This window comes from Argopecten irradians, chromosome 15 (genome assembly GCF_041381155.1).
Source record: "Argopecten irradians isolate NY chromosome 15, Ai_NY, whole genome shotgun sequence".
NCBI lineage: Eukaryota > Metazoa > Mollusca > Bivalvia > Pectinida > Pectinidae > Argopecten > Argopecten irradians.
The window spans coordinates 24,454,534-24,474,836 of NC_091148.1; the positions used below are offsets into that span (position 1 = coordinate 24,454,534).

At 33.3% G+C, this 20,303-nt stretch overlaps 2 protein-coding genes across 4 annotated transcripts in view; one reads left to right on the plus strand and one right to left on the minus strand.

The window, feature by feature from the left end:
* Positions 1 to 276: 276 nt before the first annotated feature.
* Positions 277 to 16,445, minus strand: LOC138308918 (sorting nexin-17-like). Its single transcript, XM_069249973.1, has 15 exons — positions 16,134 to 16,445; positions 15,275 to 15,349; positions 14,757 to 14,874; positions 14,419 to 14,483; positions 13,989 to 14,099; positions 12,298 to 12,388; positions 11,944 to 12,034; positions 9,854 to 9,923; positions 9,487 to 9,579; positions 8,804 to 8,944; positions 7,989 to 8,051; positions 7,290 to 7,403; positions 6,774 to 6,851; positions 5,941 to 6,045; positions 277 to 5,622 (listed from the first exon to the last, which is right to left on the minus strand). The coding sequence occupies exons 1-15, from the start codon at positions 16,191 to 16,193 to the stop codon at positions 5,548 to 5,550; spliced, it is 1,350 nt and encodes a 449-aa protein (XP_069106074.1). The 5' UTR covers positions 16,194 to 16,445; the 3' UTR covers positions 277 to 5,547.
* Positions 16,446 to 16,496: 51 nt separating this feature from the next.
* Positions 16,497 to 20,303, plus strand: part of LOC138308919 (adenylate kinase 2, mitochondrial-like) — a 28,780-nt gene continuing 24,973 nt past the window's right edge. Inside the window, exons 1-4 of one of the 3 annotated variants that reach the window (XM_069249974.1) lie at positions 16,498 to 16,681; positions 18,036 to 18,081; positions 19,011 to 19,201; positions 19,794 to 19,961. In XM_069249974.1, coding sequence (XP_069106075.1) covers positions 16,592 to 16,681; positions 18,036 to 18,081; positions 19,011 to 19,201; positions 19,794 to 19,961 — 495 coding nt within the window. In that variant the 5' untranslated portion in view covers positions 16,498 to 16,591. Of the gene's footprint in view, positions 16,682 to 18,035; positions 18,082 to 19,010; positions 19,202 to 19,793; positions 19,962 to 20,303 lie in introns of all 3 variants that reach the window. The other 2 variants (XM_069249976.1, XM_069249975.1) reach the window with 2 other exon arrangements.

Genomic DNA, 20,303 nt, shown 5'->3' on the forward strand with positions numbered 1-20,303 from the left:
TCAAGATTCAAGAAATTTTATTTACGAGGTAAACATCGCATATTGGAGTAAAATACAACATTAGCACTGTAGTACTATTCTTGCAACAAACATGTGTATACCGGGCATATAATTTATAAATAATTAACTATGATATATCACTGACATCACCAAGCGTTGTTAAAATGTCCTGATCAAGCGGTAGTAGGCTAGTTGTAAAATGGTAACATGTTGATCCGTCATTGCGACTATTTTGTGTAGAAACTGTAAAAATCAAATACACTGACTACCATGAAACTGTGTATGTGGATTTTTTTTATTAATATCTTTATCAAGAATCATACAAAGATATACAATTTCTGAAATAACAGGAACATATTCAGTTTAAAGACAAAACACAATATCATATGGCAGTTACAACAAATCATTGTTCATAGAACGATTTTGATTTAGACTGATCCAAGGGTTGTCTCCCCTGGCAAAAATCAACATGATTAGTTAAGCACAAGTTGCCCATAATGAGTAAAGCTTTAGTGTATCTATTTAATATGTAAACGAAAATTTCAACATTAACAAGCTTTGTTTCTACAGTTAAGGCTGTTCAAGAGTCTCGCATTGCTCATAGTGAGAAAACTTCAAATTTTCTTTTCTGTGTTATTTATTAATCTCTGAAAATGATGATAGATTTTATGTACATAAGCTTTTTCTCACTGAAAATGACAATAAACTGAATTGTGACTCAATGCTGTAAAAGGAATCCACCCATACTTAGTGCATACTGAAATGAAAACATGTAATTTGAATGTAAATAAAAATGGCTCTAGTTTTTACAGAGGAAGTGAAAAAAAAATTCATATGCATTTACTTCACTATTCACGCTAAACATTATTTGAGGAAAAAGTTTTCATACACAAATCAACAGCTTTTTAATTAACTTTGTCACTTTCTAGAGACAGATTATCTTAGTAACTGTTGGGTATAATAGTTTCTGTCTTTGCATGTTACAGAGTTATTTCCCTTGTGTGAAGGTATTGATTGTGACATCATTTATTTTATAAGTGAAACACTGATGTTAGAATTGCAAAAAAATGAGTGGTTTTCGTTTATATTTACTGTTGGTTAAAAGTCATTATTTCGTGTATAAACCGTGACGGACCTGCAGTTTTTGATACAGACCTGTGAAGACAGACCTGTGAGGGTTTTTTCAAGACTCATCTGAAAACAATATAAAATCACCAGGTTCTTCTTAAATTCATAAACCAACAACTAGGTCAAACCTGTTAAACCGTATAATCGAAAACGGCCATGATGTCACAATCAACACCTAACCGCAATTGTAGATAATTCTCAATGTGCACAGACAGAATACAATGTATATATAAGGTAATTCTCAATGTGCACAGACAGAATACAATGTATATATAAGGTAATTCTCAATGTGCACAGACAGAATACAATGTATATATAAGGTAATTCTCAATGTGCACAGACAGAATACAATGTATATATAAGGCAAACAAAAAAGTCTGTTTAAGGTTACATTGCCAAAAAAAATAGGGTTTGTAGGTCGGGAAGATTTTTTTTAAGTGTCTTTCACTCTAAAATGATGGCCAGAACCGGAGTCTGAGATCGAAATCATGACTTTTTTTTCCGTAGAAAAGGGTAGGAAAAAAAATTAGGGTCGGGGATTAAAAAAAATTGGGTCGGTCGGGTAACCCTTAACAGACATATTATTTTTTTGGTCTAAAGCCTTGCGTCTACGGGTATTGAAATGCTAGTATTCATGTTCCTGACATATCATTTAAACATTACACAAAACTTCAACTTGGAAAAAAAAACTTTGACTTAATTGATATTTACTTAATGTACATACAGGGACATACAGGGACCAGTGGATTGAGTGACATTCTAAAATGATACAAATAAATCTCTTTAAAGTATACTAACAATGATATACAACATGAAAATATTAACAATAAAATCACATTTACACTAAATATTAACAGTGAAGGAATGTTTGTACAGGATATATTCAACAAGTCATATAATACAGTATTTGAACCAAGTAGCAACCAGTATCGCTTTTAAGAAATGCATTTATTCTAATTGGGCAAAAAAACCCCAAAAAAACCTTCAAATTATGAATGTGACATAAGCTACTAGGTACTATTTGATCAAATACGGTGGTCGTTAATCTCGAACTAAAATCACGAACTGTTTTACACAAATTGTAAACCTGCAAATATGGTCTAAGTAAACGTGTAGTTTGCAAAAGCTTGACAAAAATTATTATTAAGTAAGCTGGTTTTGTTTTATACCTGATTTCTAAGTACACCATAAGTGGTTATTAAGTTGGCTTGATGAATTCTTTATATATATGTGCACTAAAATGGTATATGATGGTAAAATTACTAATCAATTGAAAACAAACATAGCATTACAGTTATAGACTCTAATAATTGCATTGGAAAGCCAAAGATAAATTTGCGTAAAACTATGCATCGGCAAAATATGATATATAAATATGACAAGAAACCAGAAACAATTTGTACCATGGTACATATAAATATATATCGGTAACAATATATGGCATTAACATCAGGCATTAGCTGATGTATACTTTCAACAAAAACTCTAGAATTCAAATGAAGGGAAGTATCTCTTAACATACAGATCCAAATGACATTTCTGACTTTAGTTAGTTAGTACTTTTAACACCTGACAGGGATTCTGACAAGATCAATAATTTATACAACCATAAAAGTTTATTGAATATTAATCCTAACAGCTACAAAGGAGGTTTGTTAATTTATTATAACCACCTGCTGTTGAGAATGATATTCTTTAATAGCTCCTTCACCCATGAAGACACTTTTGAAATCTTCTGGTTAAAAAGCTAGAAAAGTTCATAATGAATTTCCAGGGGTCAATAGGTCAACCCAATTTTCCTAGAATCACCTGGCATACTACCGAGGTGTAGAGGAACCTCACATCCAACCACATTATCATGATTGATGTTAGCTCTGTTAAATCCTAATTATCCTACATCCTTTATATATATAGCCTGTTAAAGGGGGTTTATTACAAAGGGCACCTGTCCATCATGGTATTTGGATACAGCTGTGTAGATATGTAGATGTATACTGGACACACATTCTAGACACCATTACGATAGTTATGGTCTGTTCAATAAAACATTTACCTGACCCCATCACTCTAAAATAAATCTTATTACAGAACACATGGAATCATAGGAAAGGGTAGATGTTTAATCTGAAAAAAAAACTTCACACAACGATATAAATCTGTTTATCAAACGCAACAATTAACATAGGGGATAAATCACAGAATCAAAAATGTTATACTCAAATAAACTGAATACTGTTCTCAAGAGATGAAGTAACAACTGTATATATATGATAGCTAGAGTCTAGCCTCTGTATATAAAAGACACAATTATGTATAAGCATTCTCAAAACTCCAGGAGTTACTATCACTGTAGTTATGTCCATCCCTGGATCAGGAACATGTCGGAGCAAAAATAAAGGCTCAGTGTGAGACAACATGTGAGACTGAAAGCTTGGCCCTTTGTTGTACACTATATGGCTTTCAAGTTGGGCTTCATTCTCTGTAATCACTGCAGGCCTGCTATTGCCTTACTTTTCTTCTAAGCTGCCTTCAGTTTTTCTATGACATAGTCTAGGGGTGGATATATCGATAGTGATATTATCCCCTGGAATATCTTGGATGGTGTATAAGTAGACAACTTTGTATAGAACTGAGGGCTGTTCAATAATAATTTGTTGTAGAGGGGTAGGAGGGACATATAATCAAATATAAATATAATATAAGGGGTGTTGGGAGAAAATTCTCATTTTACTTGCATCTCAATATGATCTACTACATCAAATTCTCTATTTTGGTCCATCATGCGACAATTGTTTACACAAACCTGAATGTCTATATCAATTAATAAGTTTGTTCCTGGTAATTAGCCCCATCAAAGAAAAGCTGCTTAGGTGAGGCAAGATACATTCTTGTGCTTTGTACATTTAGTGGTTTATTTGATAAACATTCTATAAACAGCCAGTCATTTAATGTGACCTTATTTATGCGGTGTGGTGTGTGCATGCCTGTTTTTGGAGACTGTAGTATGTTTGTGTTGTGTACATTTAGAGATATTTGATAGATTAAAGTATATATGTAAATACAACTTATAATCTCTCCAACACAAATTTCCAACAGAAGACAATATTTCATTATCAGACTCTGCTAGCCAAGGGGGGCAACTGAGTTCATTATCAGACTACTAGCAAAGGGGGAGACAATCTGTGTGAAGAGGATAAATAATTACTCTTAGTTAGGATAGATATACATCATGGCATCTTAATTTTAAATTGAACACATAATAATTACAATGTACTACAGACATTGCTGTCTAATATGACACCCAGTCGGCATTAGGGCGGGGTATTAGAAGACCTTAAATAAAAGTAATTGTAAATCTTGGTGGGTTTTTTTTTTCAAGAAACGGAGTCAAGTTAAATTTTCCAAGGAAATGTCCTAAAACTAGTAATACTGGTACATGGTAAGCCAATCTATGCATGTATGTGTTGTTCAATAGACTAACTTAATTTTGTGCAAGATTGTAAGAATTGCTACAGGGTAGATAAAATTGTTGTGTTCTTTTTCTGTGGAAATTATTTGGTAATTTCATAGAAACTAGAATTATGTAATAAATAATAGTGTAGAATAGCTGGGGGTCAGATTAGACAGTTTTGTAGTAGAATTAGACCAATAACACATTCATTAATGACAGAAATATTCAAAATAATAATATTTAACACTTTACCATTTCCATGACAGCATTGACTGCAGTCATCTTCTATTGTTTCTATGGTAACAATATTCAACTAATTATAATAATATTTTCCATGTCAGCAATTCTGCAGTCAACCACTATTGTTTCTATGGTAACACAATTCATCAACTATATCTCGTGTCCTTGACGATATATACTGCTATGGAATTGTGTTTACTACATGACTATTGTATCCCACACAAAGTTCCATCCATATTAGTACACAAGAATGAAAGACATTATTTGCCCTCACAATGAAAGTATTGCAAAGTTTACTGCATATTGTAAACTAATTCCACATCTCCTGTTAACAATGACATCTAGATATTGCAAAAACATGTATAACATGTAGTTCACAAAACAATAATGTATATACATTCACACATTTGATTGGTGTTACTACGGTAACGATCGCTAAAATTTACTCCTCTAGAACTCTTCCTTTTTGTTATAACATCAAAATCCTCCAGTAAGAGAAGTAGTTAAAGAGTTAATCCCCCTGAAAAACATTTCATTCAGCATGCATTTACTTTCAACTCTTTTTCATAGATTTCCCAAGAAGCTAAAAGGAGAGTTTCAAATAAAACAAAATTTACATCATTCTTTTAAATGATAAATGATGAATATTTCTCAAGAAGCATGGCAATTTTGAACAGCTTACTTCCATTCTTGAGAAAATTCATTGAATGTTGGTGTTGGTAATCTTTTCATAAGTCGTCGTCCCCTATTGTGTCAAATGCATTGTTTTCTATCACGCTTTGGCCGTTACTCTTTGGTGCCTCCTGAAATTCCAAATAGATAATTCACTGATATATTGTTTTTTTTACCTGATAAACAGAATGTAATATAACTGAGGCTTGGGAAATGGCACGTCTAAGGCCAGTACCCGATAGCTGCTAATATCCCCTTGCCTATGTTATTTACCCTTACCTCTCCTTAACAAGAGTTATTTCCCCTCTCCTCTACTTAACTAATTAATTACCTCTTACTGATGAGAATAATTTCCCTTTACCTCTATTTGCTAAGAGTTACTCCCACTTAACTCTCGTTTACTAGAGTTACTCCCCTTATCTCTCCCAGACGAGAGTTATTTCCCTTACCTCAATAGGACTTGGCAATGATGTCTGCCTGCTCAGTGCCCCAGCGTAGCTATCTCCTCTCTGTAGAGGTCGGATGGGTGATACAGTCTTGTTTCTGTCTTGTGGCTGTCAATAATAAATTGTAATTACAACAGCATGAATCTATTAATTTCCTTACTCTATCCCTGAACCTTTCCAGCCTCAATTTAGAAGAGTTCAACATAATTTATGGAAAAAATGAGTTAACTTTCATATAACTTTCATATTTCTTAATAAGTTAACTTTAAATTTTCTTAATGGTTAACTTTCATAATTCTTGATTAACTTTCATAATTCTTAATGAACTTTCATAATTCTTAATGAGTTAACTTTCATAATTCTTAATGAGTTAACTTTTAATTCTTAATGAGTTAACTTTCATATTTCTTAATGAGTTAACTTTCATAATTCTTATTGAGTTAACTTTCATAATTCTTAATGAGTTAACTTTCAAAATTCTTAATGAACTTTCATAATTCTTAATGAGTTAACTTTCATAATTCTTAATGAGTTAACTTTCATATTTCTTAATGAGTTAACTTTCATAATTCTTAATGAGTTAACTTTCATAATTCTTAATGATGAGTTAACTTTCATAATTCTTAATGAGTTAACTTTCATATTTCTTAATGAGTTAACTTTCATAATTCTTGGGAATCAGTATTCATTCTAAATGGATGAGATTTCAATGGTCTAATGAATGATCTTTTCCTTACCCGTAACACTTTCTTAAAACCTTGACTATTTATTGGAAACTAAATTTGAAATAGAACACAAATCCAAATTTCACCGTGTATTAGTTTATCTGTACTTACTCGTTTAATTTTCTTGCCTTGTTTTTTCCTGATTAGTTCGTCCACAACTGACTGTAAACACATGCTCATCAGGATAGCCTATGCAACAGAGACATGGATCAATCAAATTCGTGGAATTTCCATCCACCGCTTTCAGGACATATTGTAGGTAAACTTTTAGTAAATGAAGGGGGCACAATCTGTGTTAAATAATGTCCGCTAAAAGTGACTTTTAAACTTGGCTGAGCTCTTACTGCATTAAACTTCGATACTAACTTTTAAGAAAAAGTTATTGCAAAGGGAATGGCAGAAAATGATGTTTCTAGTAAATCAAAGGGCCATTTTTCTACTACAAAATGATAAAGTTTATTAAGAGTGAACAATATATAATTTAATTTCCTTTTTTGTACTGGTTATTTTTCAAAATAATTTTCAAGATAACAAAAATTATTATCAAACAATCAATGATCATGCATCCTCACATCATCATCTTAATTTAATTACAGTGTTCATTACTGACGGCAGTCCACCACTTACCTGGTCACTTGTAATTGTAATCCACTTGAGAGTATCCTTGGCCATGAGATACTCGAAGGCAAGCTCCAGGCGTGGACTTGACGGGTTTCTTATCTCTTCCTTACTGTCGTTTAACTAAAAAGCCAAACGGTAAAATCAAGATACATAATATTAGGTGAACTCTTGTGTAAATGTGATAATTGATAATTCATTCATTTGATTACTTAATGTTCAATTTACAGTCAGGATCAGTTAAGGACTGTTAAGATGCCCATATAGGATTTGAACATGCGATCCTGAGGTGGTAATACGTCGGGACAACTTAAACACTAGATATGCCACCTCAGCTTTTGATAATTCAATTAAAATACCGGGTATCTATATTGACAAAAGCCAAAGCTACAATATAGACGTATTGAAGCTAAGAATATATAAAACAGTTAGTAGTTATCATTTGACTGCATATATCCAAAACCATGTCTTCATATATACTGTTCTGTTTTTCAGAATTACAAAATTCATTTAAGTTAGATGATTGGGTTCAACAGACTGGGGAAAAAACCAATGATAATGAATTTGGGCATGTGCAGCCATGATTGTGTAGGTAAATGTGATTATCAGTATAAGAGGGGTTAAGTAAACCTTGCAGAAGTGTGGAGTGTTTGTTCATGACAACTAGAAAAGATCTAGCTGTATTCTGTAAACGATAAATAAACTTACACATGTTGTGATCCTCCAACACCTCATTCTTGTGATCCGGAAGTTTCCCTCTTTTATCACATTCTATAAGTAACAAGATAAAATACCTATTTCCTTTCACATTACATATCACTTGTCACCAATCATACAGTACTTAAATACCAATAAAAGAAGGACTAGAGGATATGAAGCTTACAGTATATGTCCATTTAACAGTTACCTAAAATGACATCTGATGTACCATTATACCACAGACTGGTAACAAATCAAACATTTCTGATATAAAAATACATTTCAGTCATGATCTTTCTGTTACCTAATAATTAATGGCTGATCACAATTGTGAGTGAAGTTTTGTGAGAATGTCCCCTTGTAACAAATGACAAAAGAAGAGAGAAGTCAACACCGTGGCATTCTTACAACTACAAGAAACAACTTAATTACCCCTGAAATGTCACAATGGACTGCTTCGGCCTTTCAACTAGAATAGTTCAACTATATTTTCAGGGATAAAATACATCATTATACCATCCAGAACCTGAGATCAGTAGTGATGAATCGCTGTACTGTAGTAGTGTCTGACAATGTTGAAGCAAATTTTTTTTTATAAATTTCAGAATTCTAACAATTTCCTGTAACCTAATACCTCAGCATGTTTCTTTTACATATGACCTTGGTAACTTCCTCCTCTGACGTATGACCTCAATAACATTATCTCTAACATATAACTTAGCAAGTTCCTGTATCCTAAAAATAATTACTGTGACATATATAAGAGTCTATGATCACAGCACGTTCCTGTATTCCACAGTTACAGTAAGACCTTTGTAACTTACAGGTGCTGTTTGTATCCTGAAGTTCATTTCCCTGTTGCCAACGGATATCACAGCTCGGGAGTTTGGACTCGGGTAGTCGGTCACGCATGGCTTGAACTGAAGATGGCCGTAATACTTGAGGGTCCTCGCAAGACGTAAATACTGCAAAATATTGTACTCAGTCATCACATGGTCTGAGAGCCTGCTTCTGGCACCTCTTTATGATTCATTTAAGGTTGCTTCCTTTTTTAGTTATTTTCCATACATCATCAAATTAATGCAAACTATTATTCCTAACTATAGCCAAACTTTTCAGATTTCTATAGGTTTTTTTTAGTTTTCAATGGAAACATAATAAATTATATAATTGCAGGTATTGTATTCTTTTAAGAGCTGTAAAATGTCTAATTGTTAATAGCAAAATTTTCATATGAAGGAATTGATCAGTATTAAACCGCTTCCTGTATTTGTGGGGTTTTTTTGGTTTTTTTTACAGAGAAAGCAATATGGCGGTTTCGAGATCCCAAAATGATGTGGGTAAAGTACAATTTACCATTGATTAGTCTTTTGGTGATTATGACGTCATAAAATTCACATCAAAATATGACGCCACAATCATTGGAAGATGGGACTAATCGACAGTAAATTGTACTTTACCCACATCATTTGGGATCTCAAAACCCCTGTATTGTGTTTATCCATACCTCACGTTTTGAACCTTTACTTTGTAGAGAAGATAAGTGCTTCAGTTGATCCTTACTGCCCAGGGTCCAGTGTCTCTCTATGTCATTTACGGCCTGTAAATAATCAAATCTATACCAGTGACTTTATAAACTTTCAACTGCTTCCAGACTTTAGTTATAGGCTAATGAATGCAAACTGAATGTAGGAAAATTGAATGAAAGAAATGGAGTTATTCGATGATAAATGCGGCACATTTTCTCAACTAACCAAACCGAACTGTCTTCCTTTAAATCACAAAGATAAACAAACTTGTTTTAATACCACTAAATTCAATTTTAAGCAAAAGCAATTATTTTTAATTTTTATTTTTTCAGTCATGTTACATACCTGAACATAAAGAAGATTCATGGAAATTTTATTTTCTAGAAGATCATCTTCATATGATAGATCCCAAAAACTGTAAATAAAGAGCATGGAACACTGATTTTATCTGTTATAAAACCAATCATGAGGTTCTTATAATAATAATAGTTTCAGCTTCTATCCTGGATAGAATATAAGGACCACAGACTGACAGAAGAGATGACATTGTGTAAAGTTTGCAGTTTCTTCTCATAGTCTTAATTGATAGCTAGTTTTCTTCAAACCTGAATTATCTTGCATTGACTAAAATAATCCTTTGTATTCTGCCTTAATAAAAGTTGAATAATTTCATATAATGAAGATGTAGATTTATAATTCAATTGCCATACCAATATCCTTATGTGGAATGTTTTAAAAACTTAACAAGAGGCCCATGGGCCTTAACGGTCACCTGAGCTAGAATATATAATGAAACAAATAATGAAATAAATTAAAGACATATAAACACTAAATACTAGGCCTTGAAGTTGGTCAGTGATTTATAAATTTTACTTTTTAGACTATGAAAGGTATTTGCTTCCATCAACCTGTGAACTTAGAGGTATTTTTTGAAATTTTAATCATTTTGACCCTGTTTGGTCCTGCCCCTCTGGTCCCCCAGGGCGTCATCGAGGACGGATATGGATGTTAAACACCTATATCTTAGGCTAATAATTCTAATCAAGTTTGACTAATTTCCTACGAAAATTAGGGCAAATAGTGTTCACAAATATGTTAAATGTGTTTTCCCTATATAAACTATAGTAAACTTGACCCCCTCCCCAGGGGGAAACGTGAGACCCCAGGGTCATATAATTCACAATTTTTGTAAAGGACCTTAAGACCTTTCTATTTATGAAAAGTATTTGATTCTACCATTTCCAGAATTTCAGAAGAAGAATTTTGAAGTTTTAGCCTATTTGACCCTTTTTTAGCCCCGCCCCTCTGCCCCCAGGGGGTCAGCCAGGACCAATGTGTATATGATATTAAAATGCTATCTCAGGCTAATAATTCTAACTAAGTTTGACTTGTTTCCAATGAAAATTGAGCAAAACATGCTCATAAATGTGTTTTCCCTATATAAACTATAGTAAACTTGACCCCCTCCCCAGGGCGGAAACGTGAGACCCCAGGGTCATATATAATTCACAATTTTTGTAAAGGACCTTAAGACCTTTCTATTTATGAAAAGTATTTGATTCTACCATTTCCAGAATTTCAGAAGAAGATTTTTGAAGTTTCAGCCTTTTTGACCCCGCCCCTAAGGCCCCTGGGGGTCAGTCATAGAAAATTTGTTAATAGGATTAAATGGCCTTCTCATACTGATAATTCTGACAACATTTGACTCATTTCCTATTACAAATGACCAAATAATGCACAAAAATGTGTTTTCCCAATATAAACTATAGTAAACTTAACCCCCTCCCCAGGGGGAAACTAGAGACCCCAGGGTCATATAATTCACAATTTTTGTAAAGGACCTTAGGACCTTTCTATCTATGAAAAGTATTTGATTCTACCACATCTGTGAGTAGAGAAGAAGATTTTTGAAATTTTACCCCTTTTGGCCCCTCCCACAGCCCCCTGGGGGGTGGGGACCATATAATTCACAATTTTGATTGGCCTTATGCCTTAGAAGGTTTGTGCAAATTTCATTGAAATTGCTTCAGCAGTTTTTGGAGAAGAAGTCGAAAATGTAAATTGTTTACGGACATACAACGGACGACGCACGACGCACGACGGCGGACAAAAGGCGATTAGAATAGGTCACTTGAGACTTCGTCTCAGGTGACCTAAAAATACTTTCAAATTGGATAAATAAAATTTTAGCTTCTGAACAAGCTTGTTGTTATGACGACTTTATGCAATATCGATTATGGTTGTATGACTGGTATATCTTAGAAATAACACCTAGAACAGTTATAATTTCTAGCTGAGCATTTCTCAAAAATCTCAATTACCTCTGAAACTTTAACTCATTCATCCCTGTAACTTAATAATGAATTATTCCAGTTTTAAGAGTAGAAGAGTTCAAATGTGTCTGAAGGGGTGAATGAGTAAAGATTAACACTTACCTCTTCCTGAAGACAATTCGATGTGTTCCGGACTTGCTTGCATATTTTAATGAAATGAACGGAGATTCAAATTCTTGTAATTTTCTGACAACTGAAAATAAATGTTGATAAATCTACTAAGTAATAGAAAAAATAGTTTGTTTTTTATATAAAATTTTATCAGAAACCATGACATTACTTAGATTGAATGTAATAAACATTCTATTCTTTGATGCAAAATTATGACCCAATTCAGTATATTTGATGAATTGCACTGAACGAGTTTTTGTGTGCCTGATTAAAACAGAATATCTTTTTGTCTTCAGAACATTTCAATTTATATGTATTATTAATAGTTTAATAAAATAAACTTACTAGAGTTATCCCCCGCTTCTTCCTTCTGCACCAGAAACAGGCCAAAATAATACACATAGTCATCTGGTAGATCTATCTGGGAGGCAACAGCCTGGAAAGTGTATGAATATGTTTACATTGACATACATGTATATCGTTAGCAAACACAAATATGATCATAGACCAAATAAGTGCCAAATTTCAATTATAGAATAAACAAGACGCCCATGGGCCTTAACGGTCATCTGACTATTAGCACAACACAATGTAGTCTTTTAAAGATTTTAGCCAATTTGACCCCTGTGACCTTGAATGAAGCTCAAGGTCATTCATTTTATCAAACTTGATAGCCCTTCATCCAAGCATGCTGCAAGCCCAAAATGAGTATCCTGGGCCTTTTGCTTCTAGAGAAGAATTCGTTTAAATATTTCAGCCTATTTGATCTCTGTGACCTCGAATGAAGGTAAAAGTCATTCATTTGAACAAACTTGGAAGCCCTTCATCCCAGCATGCTACATGCCCAATATGAGTATCCTGGGCCTTTAAATTCTTGAAAAGAAGTTGTTTAAAGATTTCAGCCTTTTTGATCCCTGTGACCTTGAATGAAGATCAATGTCATTCATTTGAACAAACTTGATAGACCTTTATGCTAGCATGTCACAGGCCCAATATCAGGTCTCTAGGCGTCTTAGTTATTCACAAGAAGTTGTTTAAAGGATTTTTAGCCTATTTGACCCTGTGACCTTGAATGAAGGTCAAGGTCATTTATTTTAACAAACTTGGTAGCACTTCATCCCAGCATGCTGCAGGCCCAATACAAATTTCCTGGGCCTTTCTGTTCTTGAGAAGAAGTCGTTTAAAGATTTAAGCCTATTTGACCCCTGTGACCTTGAATGAAGGTCAAGGTCATTCATTTGAACAAACTTGATAGCCCTTCATCCAAGCATGTAACAGGACCAATATCAGGTCTCTAGGCCTCCAAGTTATTCTAAAGAAGATGTTTAAAGGATTTTTAGCCTATTTGACCCCTGTGACCTTAAATGAAGGTCAAGGTCATTCATTTGAACAAACTTGGTAGCCCTTCATCCATGCATGCTACAGGCCAAATATCCATACCCTGGGCCTTCTGGGTCTTGAGAAGAAGTCATTTAAAGATTTTAGCCTTTTTGACCTCTGTGACCTTGAATGATGGTCAAGGTCATTCATTTGAACAAACTTGGTAGCCCTTCATCCCAGCATGCTACAGGCCAAATATCAGTACCCTGGGCCTTTTGTGTATTGAGAAGAAGTCGTTTGAATGAAAAGTTTACGCACGGCGGACGGCAGACAGTGCACTGCAGACGGTGCATGATGGCAATAGGTCATCCTGACCCTTCGGGTCAAATGACCTAAAAATGCATGTATATTTGGCATTGGTTTCCTTCTTCTAATCAATATAGAGGAAATTACAAATTTTCCCCGCGAATCATATATTGACATGCAACCAGCAAATTTCAATTGACGAATCCAAATTTTGATCCAGAGCTAGCCCTGATTTTAAACTTTATATTCAGCTAGGATCCATCTGTGTTTCATCAGTATGGTAAGTGGCCTTTATGAAATAAAGAAAGTACCAGACGAGGTATAAATGAAACATTGATTTATAAATTTATCGAATTCAATTCTTAAACTTTTATCATTTTGGTCAGGATCCAGAAATACCACGTCCTTACCTCTAATACATCATCCGTCTGGTCTGTCGACTTTATATTCACTGTTATTTTGTGCCCATTCATTAAATACACATCCAGTACCACATCTTCTGATGGCTCCTTCTGAGTTTCCTAGTATTGGAAGAAATGCTATGATTAAAACTCAAAAAGATGAAACTTAAAAACTTTTTATTTTGAATTACTATAGAAGTGAAGTCTTCCTAGGACTCTCAAACCATAATGGCTCTGGATCTGACTCTTCCAGATAAATAATTCTGTGAAGATCACTCACTTTCATTTGCATTTAGAAAACAGGCATTAACATAACAGATAGAATAGGAATGGAAGTAGTACTGATATGTCATTATATATGATTAATGTAATCAGTGAAAGGACAACTATGTTGTACATTGTATATCCTTAATCAGTAGACACCCATGACTTAGTTTACCTGTTGTGCACTAAGAAGAAATCCATTGAACACATCACTGTTGGCAATCTTTGGGTCTTGGCTTACTGCAATTTAAACAAAACAAAAGATTTTTTATAAATCTAATGACTCACCTTCTTAATCATCACTTGAGTCCAACATCTACATCAGAATGCCTAGTTTAAAATTATCTATATATAAGTATATTGTTCTATTTTGAACAGAACACCATGTGACCCTTACTGTACCTGGCAAACTCTAAACCCAGAGGTAAAAGTGCTAATTTGTCAGGGCATCATAACTACTAATATATAAGCTACTAATCTGTGAACTAATTGTGAAAGTGCATGGACACATACCAATTTGTACAAATTTCTCAAGCAGTATCCGTCTTTCATCCAGTTTCAAAGGAGAGAGAGGGAAAAGTTTCTTTGGAGGAAAATGGGGAAGCTGATTGGCTCCAAACTCTTTCTTCAACTGAAAATAAAAATTATTTTTGTTCATGGAGCTATACCAGGAAATCAATTCTATTTTTTTTCAGATTATATAATTATGAATTCTTATAGCTATTCAAAGTATGGGACACATGAAAACTAGACTAAGACAAAACATTTATGATATAGGATTGATTGGTAAACTATATTATATAATTATATGATATCAAATATAGCCAGTCATTCTATATTGTCAATTAATTTGGTTCCTGGTTGCAACATTTGAGTTTAGACATCCCATCATTGTTGTCAAAGTTCCGTCTGGCCTTAAATTTTTCATTCTTGATGGACAAATTTACCAACCAATTTTGATTAATTAATGTGTCATGAAGGGGAAACAATAAGGGCTATTTCAAATGGTTATTAGTAGCCAAGGTACTTACCTGCTCATGAAATGTGTGCAGTACACTGTAACGGACAGAACAATGAAACATTCCATTGATATGAATGTTGAATGTCTGAAAAATCGAATTAGTTTGTTAGCTAGTTTATTGTTTTATTATTTAACTCCAAATAAATCTTATTAGATTATAAACTATAAGATGAAGATAATTAGGTTAATTTATAGTCTTATGTAGTATACAATACAAATGTAATATGTTAAAGGAGTAGATCCTATCTGCAGAGAAATATATGCATATTAAATAATATACAATTTTAATTACTTATGTAATTAAAATGAATAAAATATTTCATTTTGGATTTTATTTTTGGTATCTGTTACTCATATGAGTAACTATTACCCATATGCAAGATTGTGCCCAACCTGACGTATTCAATTTATTGTGACTGATAAATACCTACACTTCCATTTAACAAATTTTATATGAGGAATATGATGCACGATCAACACATTAGTATAATTAAGTGTATCTTGTGGTTTTTTCCTTAAAACTTTTGCTTCATACATATGTTGCTTTCTATAAATCATGTACAAATGTTCAGGGTACGTTAACGTTGTACATGTACATGTATCTGTCAGTCTCTTCATTTGCATCATGTTTGCATCATCAACAGGGTATGGCAAAATAGCATAAACTAATTAACTTCCTTATTTTGGTACACTGTGTGTAAATATTTAATATAGTACAAAGTTATCATTGCATGCAAGGTCTTAAATGAAGACATAATAAATCAAATGCGCAGTTACAGCATAAAAATGAGAAAATGAAAATGAGTTTGAACCAGCTGATCTTTGACACTGAGTAATATTTTTTGCAAGATGTCAGACTTTCAACACACCGTGAAGGATGTGCCATTAGCATCATGCTGTTCCTGCGTCTCTGGTATAGAGAAATGCATCTTGGTAAATTGTGTCAGGGGACGTTACAGACAGAAATCATCAATCCGATTGGTTTGACAAGTGGTGGGCACACTCCCCTTCCGCCATGTTTTCTCTGTCTAATCACGTGACTTTCAGCTTGCTAAGTGATGCAAACATAATTTTACAGTATGTAGTGCAAAAAAACGTCAATTCATTGTTTAATCTTATCTATTTAGTCAAAAAGCGATCCAAAATTCACTGTTTTTAAGTTCCAATAACAGCTGAAATCTGGAACAAGTGGTTTGTTTTTATTCTACCGGAAATCCATAACCGGAAGTTCATACTTTTGACTTGCGCATTTAGGTCCAAAACACGTTTACCGGCCGGTTGATTCTCCAGCAGTAGACTTTACACTTTTGTACGCTACAGAACCAAAATGGCACCAGTTCCAGAAGCTGGAGCAAGTCAGAAGACTGGTGTTAATGCTGTCCTCCTTGGACCTCCCGGCGCGGGAAAAGGCACACAGGTAAATATGGGCACCTTGACGTGTCAACTTGACTTTCACTTTATCATTGAATTGAGACGTGCATGTGCTTGTGATATGATCATAACCATGCATCACTGGTGGACCGTATCGTGGCAATAAGTAGTTCAAATACCTATATTGTGCTCATTTCAATGTATAACATTCATGACATGACATCACGTGCTGTTTGGATATTTCAAATAAATACAATCGATTGACTTCAATACACATACAAATTACACGTGCATATGATAAGTTGAAAACACTGATTTACCTTACTCTGTCTCAGTAATGATTAGCTCCAGACTGGAGTCCAGTAAATCTGCCGATTTATTTACAATAGGTCAAAGCTACATGTTTTTGTGTATAGTGTGTACATGATCAACATATTATATCAAGTTGAATTGACTGATATGAAGTTATGAACCTGCTGTATACATACATGTAATGTATGAGTTCAGTAATAAGCCCCCTCCCCCACTTTTCAATTTTTGTTATAAGCTAATTATAAGCTCTCACTTATCAATTTCTTTTCAAAGTAATTCTGTACAGTAATAAATATAAAACTTATGTTTTTTTATATTTAATTACCTGTAACCTACAGAAATATATTTTTAACACTGTGATATCAGAGATGTGCATGGTGAAGGTAAGCAGTGTGAACATTCCATTATTAATGTTCACAGGTAAATAAATTTATTAGGTCCAGAAAAAACACTTTGACACTTGATCATGAATTGCAATCATGAATTGCAAGCAATGCTGACACTTGATCATGAATTGCAATCATGAATTGCCAGCAATGCCTTATATTATAACTGGGTCATCTATATACAGATCAACTCCTGATTGTGATAAGGTCAAAGTGCCTTCTGTACTAGTCTAGTCCTTTTATCATATTATTATAGGTATTGACCAGGTAACCCAGTCTATATAGAGGCCTGTATCACTGTACTGTTTATATGTGAATATGATGCTTGTTAAATTTCAGGCAGTTTTTAACCCTTCCCCTTGAGAAATTATACCGTATTTACCCAATGTTCATATAAATATTTTTCCAAATAAACAAAAATATAACTCTCTTAATTGATACATGTTTCAAAAAAGATGAAATGTAGCTTTTTACCCAATTCAAAAGGTACAGACCCATGGCATTATTGAGTAAGAAAATCACTGATTGAGAAGCCATTGAAAATTTTAAATAATTATTGTCACCTGTAAATGCTTTATGGTAAAAAGTAATTGATTAATTTGTATCATGAAATTAATGTCAAATCATGCATAATTTAGGTTTTAGTCTATTATCATTGTTGTTTTAATATTTATTTTTCATGCTCTTATTGCTCTCTGACAGGCTCCATTGCTGGCAGATGTGTACAAAGTTTGCCATTTGTCCACAGGTAAATTACTTTCATCTCTCCAAGTGTTAATTTCTCCTTTAATACATGCACTTAAAGATGCTCCACCACTGACAAATGATAATTTTTCTCTATCAATAACAGTACCAACAATTTAGTATTTTTCTTCATTTTCAAAAGTTACTTACTTCACACCATTACCACCATTGAAAAGTCTGAGCTTCTTATTTTTACTTCAAGATAAAAATATTACAAAATAATTAATTGCATCCCGAAAAAATTCCATGCCACTATGTCCTATATGGGATGCAGTACTGATTGCGCATGCACCAAAAGCAAAATCAATTATTTTATATTATTTTTTTAAGTTAATTAGACATATATATATATATATGCGAAGAAACACCAATTATTGTTCAAATGATGGGTACCATTTATACTCTGGCGGCGGTGGAGTATCTTTAAGTGTTTAATTATTTAATAGAAGTTTGTGTCACTAAATAGAAGATCTTAGGGGGAAAAGTGGCTATATACCAGGTATCATCTATTTACTAGGTGAAATGAAATAACTTTAAAATTGAAATAACATTATGAAATAATAACATATCAATTATCAAGTTTGTACATGTACAGAAGACAGAAATATTTGTGATAACATGAAGCAGAAATTAGTTTTTATCAATTCTATAAAAATGCATCATCTAAAATATTGATGAATGAATAAGCTTCCACAAGTAAAGAGAACCAAAGATTCAGTGATCGGAAGTTCTAATGATGGAAAGATAGCAAAAAAGTAAAATACCGGTGTATATTTTATAAGCTATGAAATTAAACAAACAAAAAATAAATGGTATATGAAATTGAGAATTATAAGTATGCCAGTGTTTTTACGAAATATTGCAAAGAAAAAAGTATCATTTTTACTTGTAGTCAAGGGAGAATGCCAAAGTTAAAGTTGAATTGTTTTCCAGGAGACATGCTAAGAGCTGTTATAGCATCAGGGTCAGAATTAGGGAAGCGTATTAAAGGTGTGATTGATGAGGGGAAACTTGTAACCGACAGTCTAGTGGTGGAACTTATTGAAGACAACCTTAGTAAACCCGAGTGTAAAAATGGATTTCTGCTGGATGGATTTCCTCGTACCATCAAACAGGCTGAGGCTGTAAGTTAATGTAATGAATTATCTCCCTTGATCACCATTTAAAACACATTTGGTGACTGAAAAACGCAGGTGATGCTTAGAATTTTAAAATAAGTTGCCTCCATTTTATTAACAGATCAGCAAGAAGTATGTATTTCATGTCATGTACCAGTTGAAAATGTTCTTTATTTTGTCTGAAAGGTTGAGATATCAACAAAGTCATTCATGAAGTGCTCCCTAAAAATGAATTAAAAAAAATTCCCAGATGGAATATGACATTCTGTTTGATAAAATAAAGACAGTGTAGGCAAATTATTGAATTTCCTCCCTTACATAATATTTATCTGCTTAAAAATAATCCTCAAGTTCACATTCGTTTTGTTATCAGAAGTCACTTGACACAAGATATCCTAAGTTCATTCATTAAAATGTGTTGTGATGAGTTTTAAAAATGGTACTTATCTGTACTAAATGGGAGTTTCGTTCATGGCTTCAATTTTAACTGAGTTAATTCTCTTCAGTTTTCTTTTCGCTTTTTATAAAAAAATTTCTCTGCTTAAAGACATTTAAAATTTCTCTTATAATGAATTATTACAATATTTCTTTATTACAGTTGGACGGTCTATTGTACAGTAAAAAAACCAAGCTGGATGCTTGTGTAGAATTCTCTATAGATGACTCTCTGCTGGTGAGGCGGATCACAGGACGTCTCATTCATGTCAAAAGTGGACGATCCTACCATGTTGAGTTTAACCCACCAAAGAAGGACATGACTGATGATGTAAGCAATTCAATATCTTTTGTCGCTTTGTTTAAAATGGAAAAAATCTTTAATGGCTGGGTGCTCTTTCCATCTGAAGTTTTAAAAATTGAGTCTCAGGAGACAGAATTTAAAATTAATAGTTTCATTATCTACAAGACTGATCAATTTTTATAAAATAACTTTTGTTGAAAATTGTGGTAAATACAAGATGAAAGATGTAAAAGAGGTATAAATGTTTGGTCATTTGCACCAGTGAAATAGTTTGGTTTTAAAAAGACAGGTTATAGCTATACATAGGTTATAGCAATACATTTTGATATTAAATGGTATAAAATTAATGTCTCTTTCTTGGGCTCATGG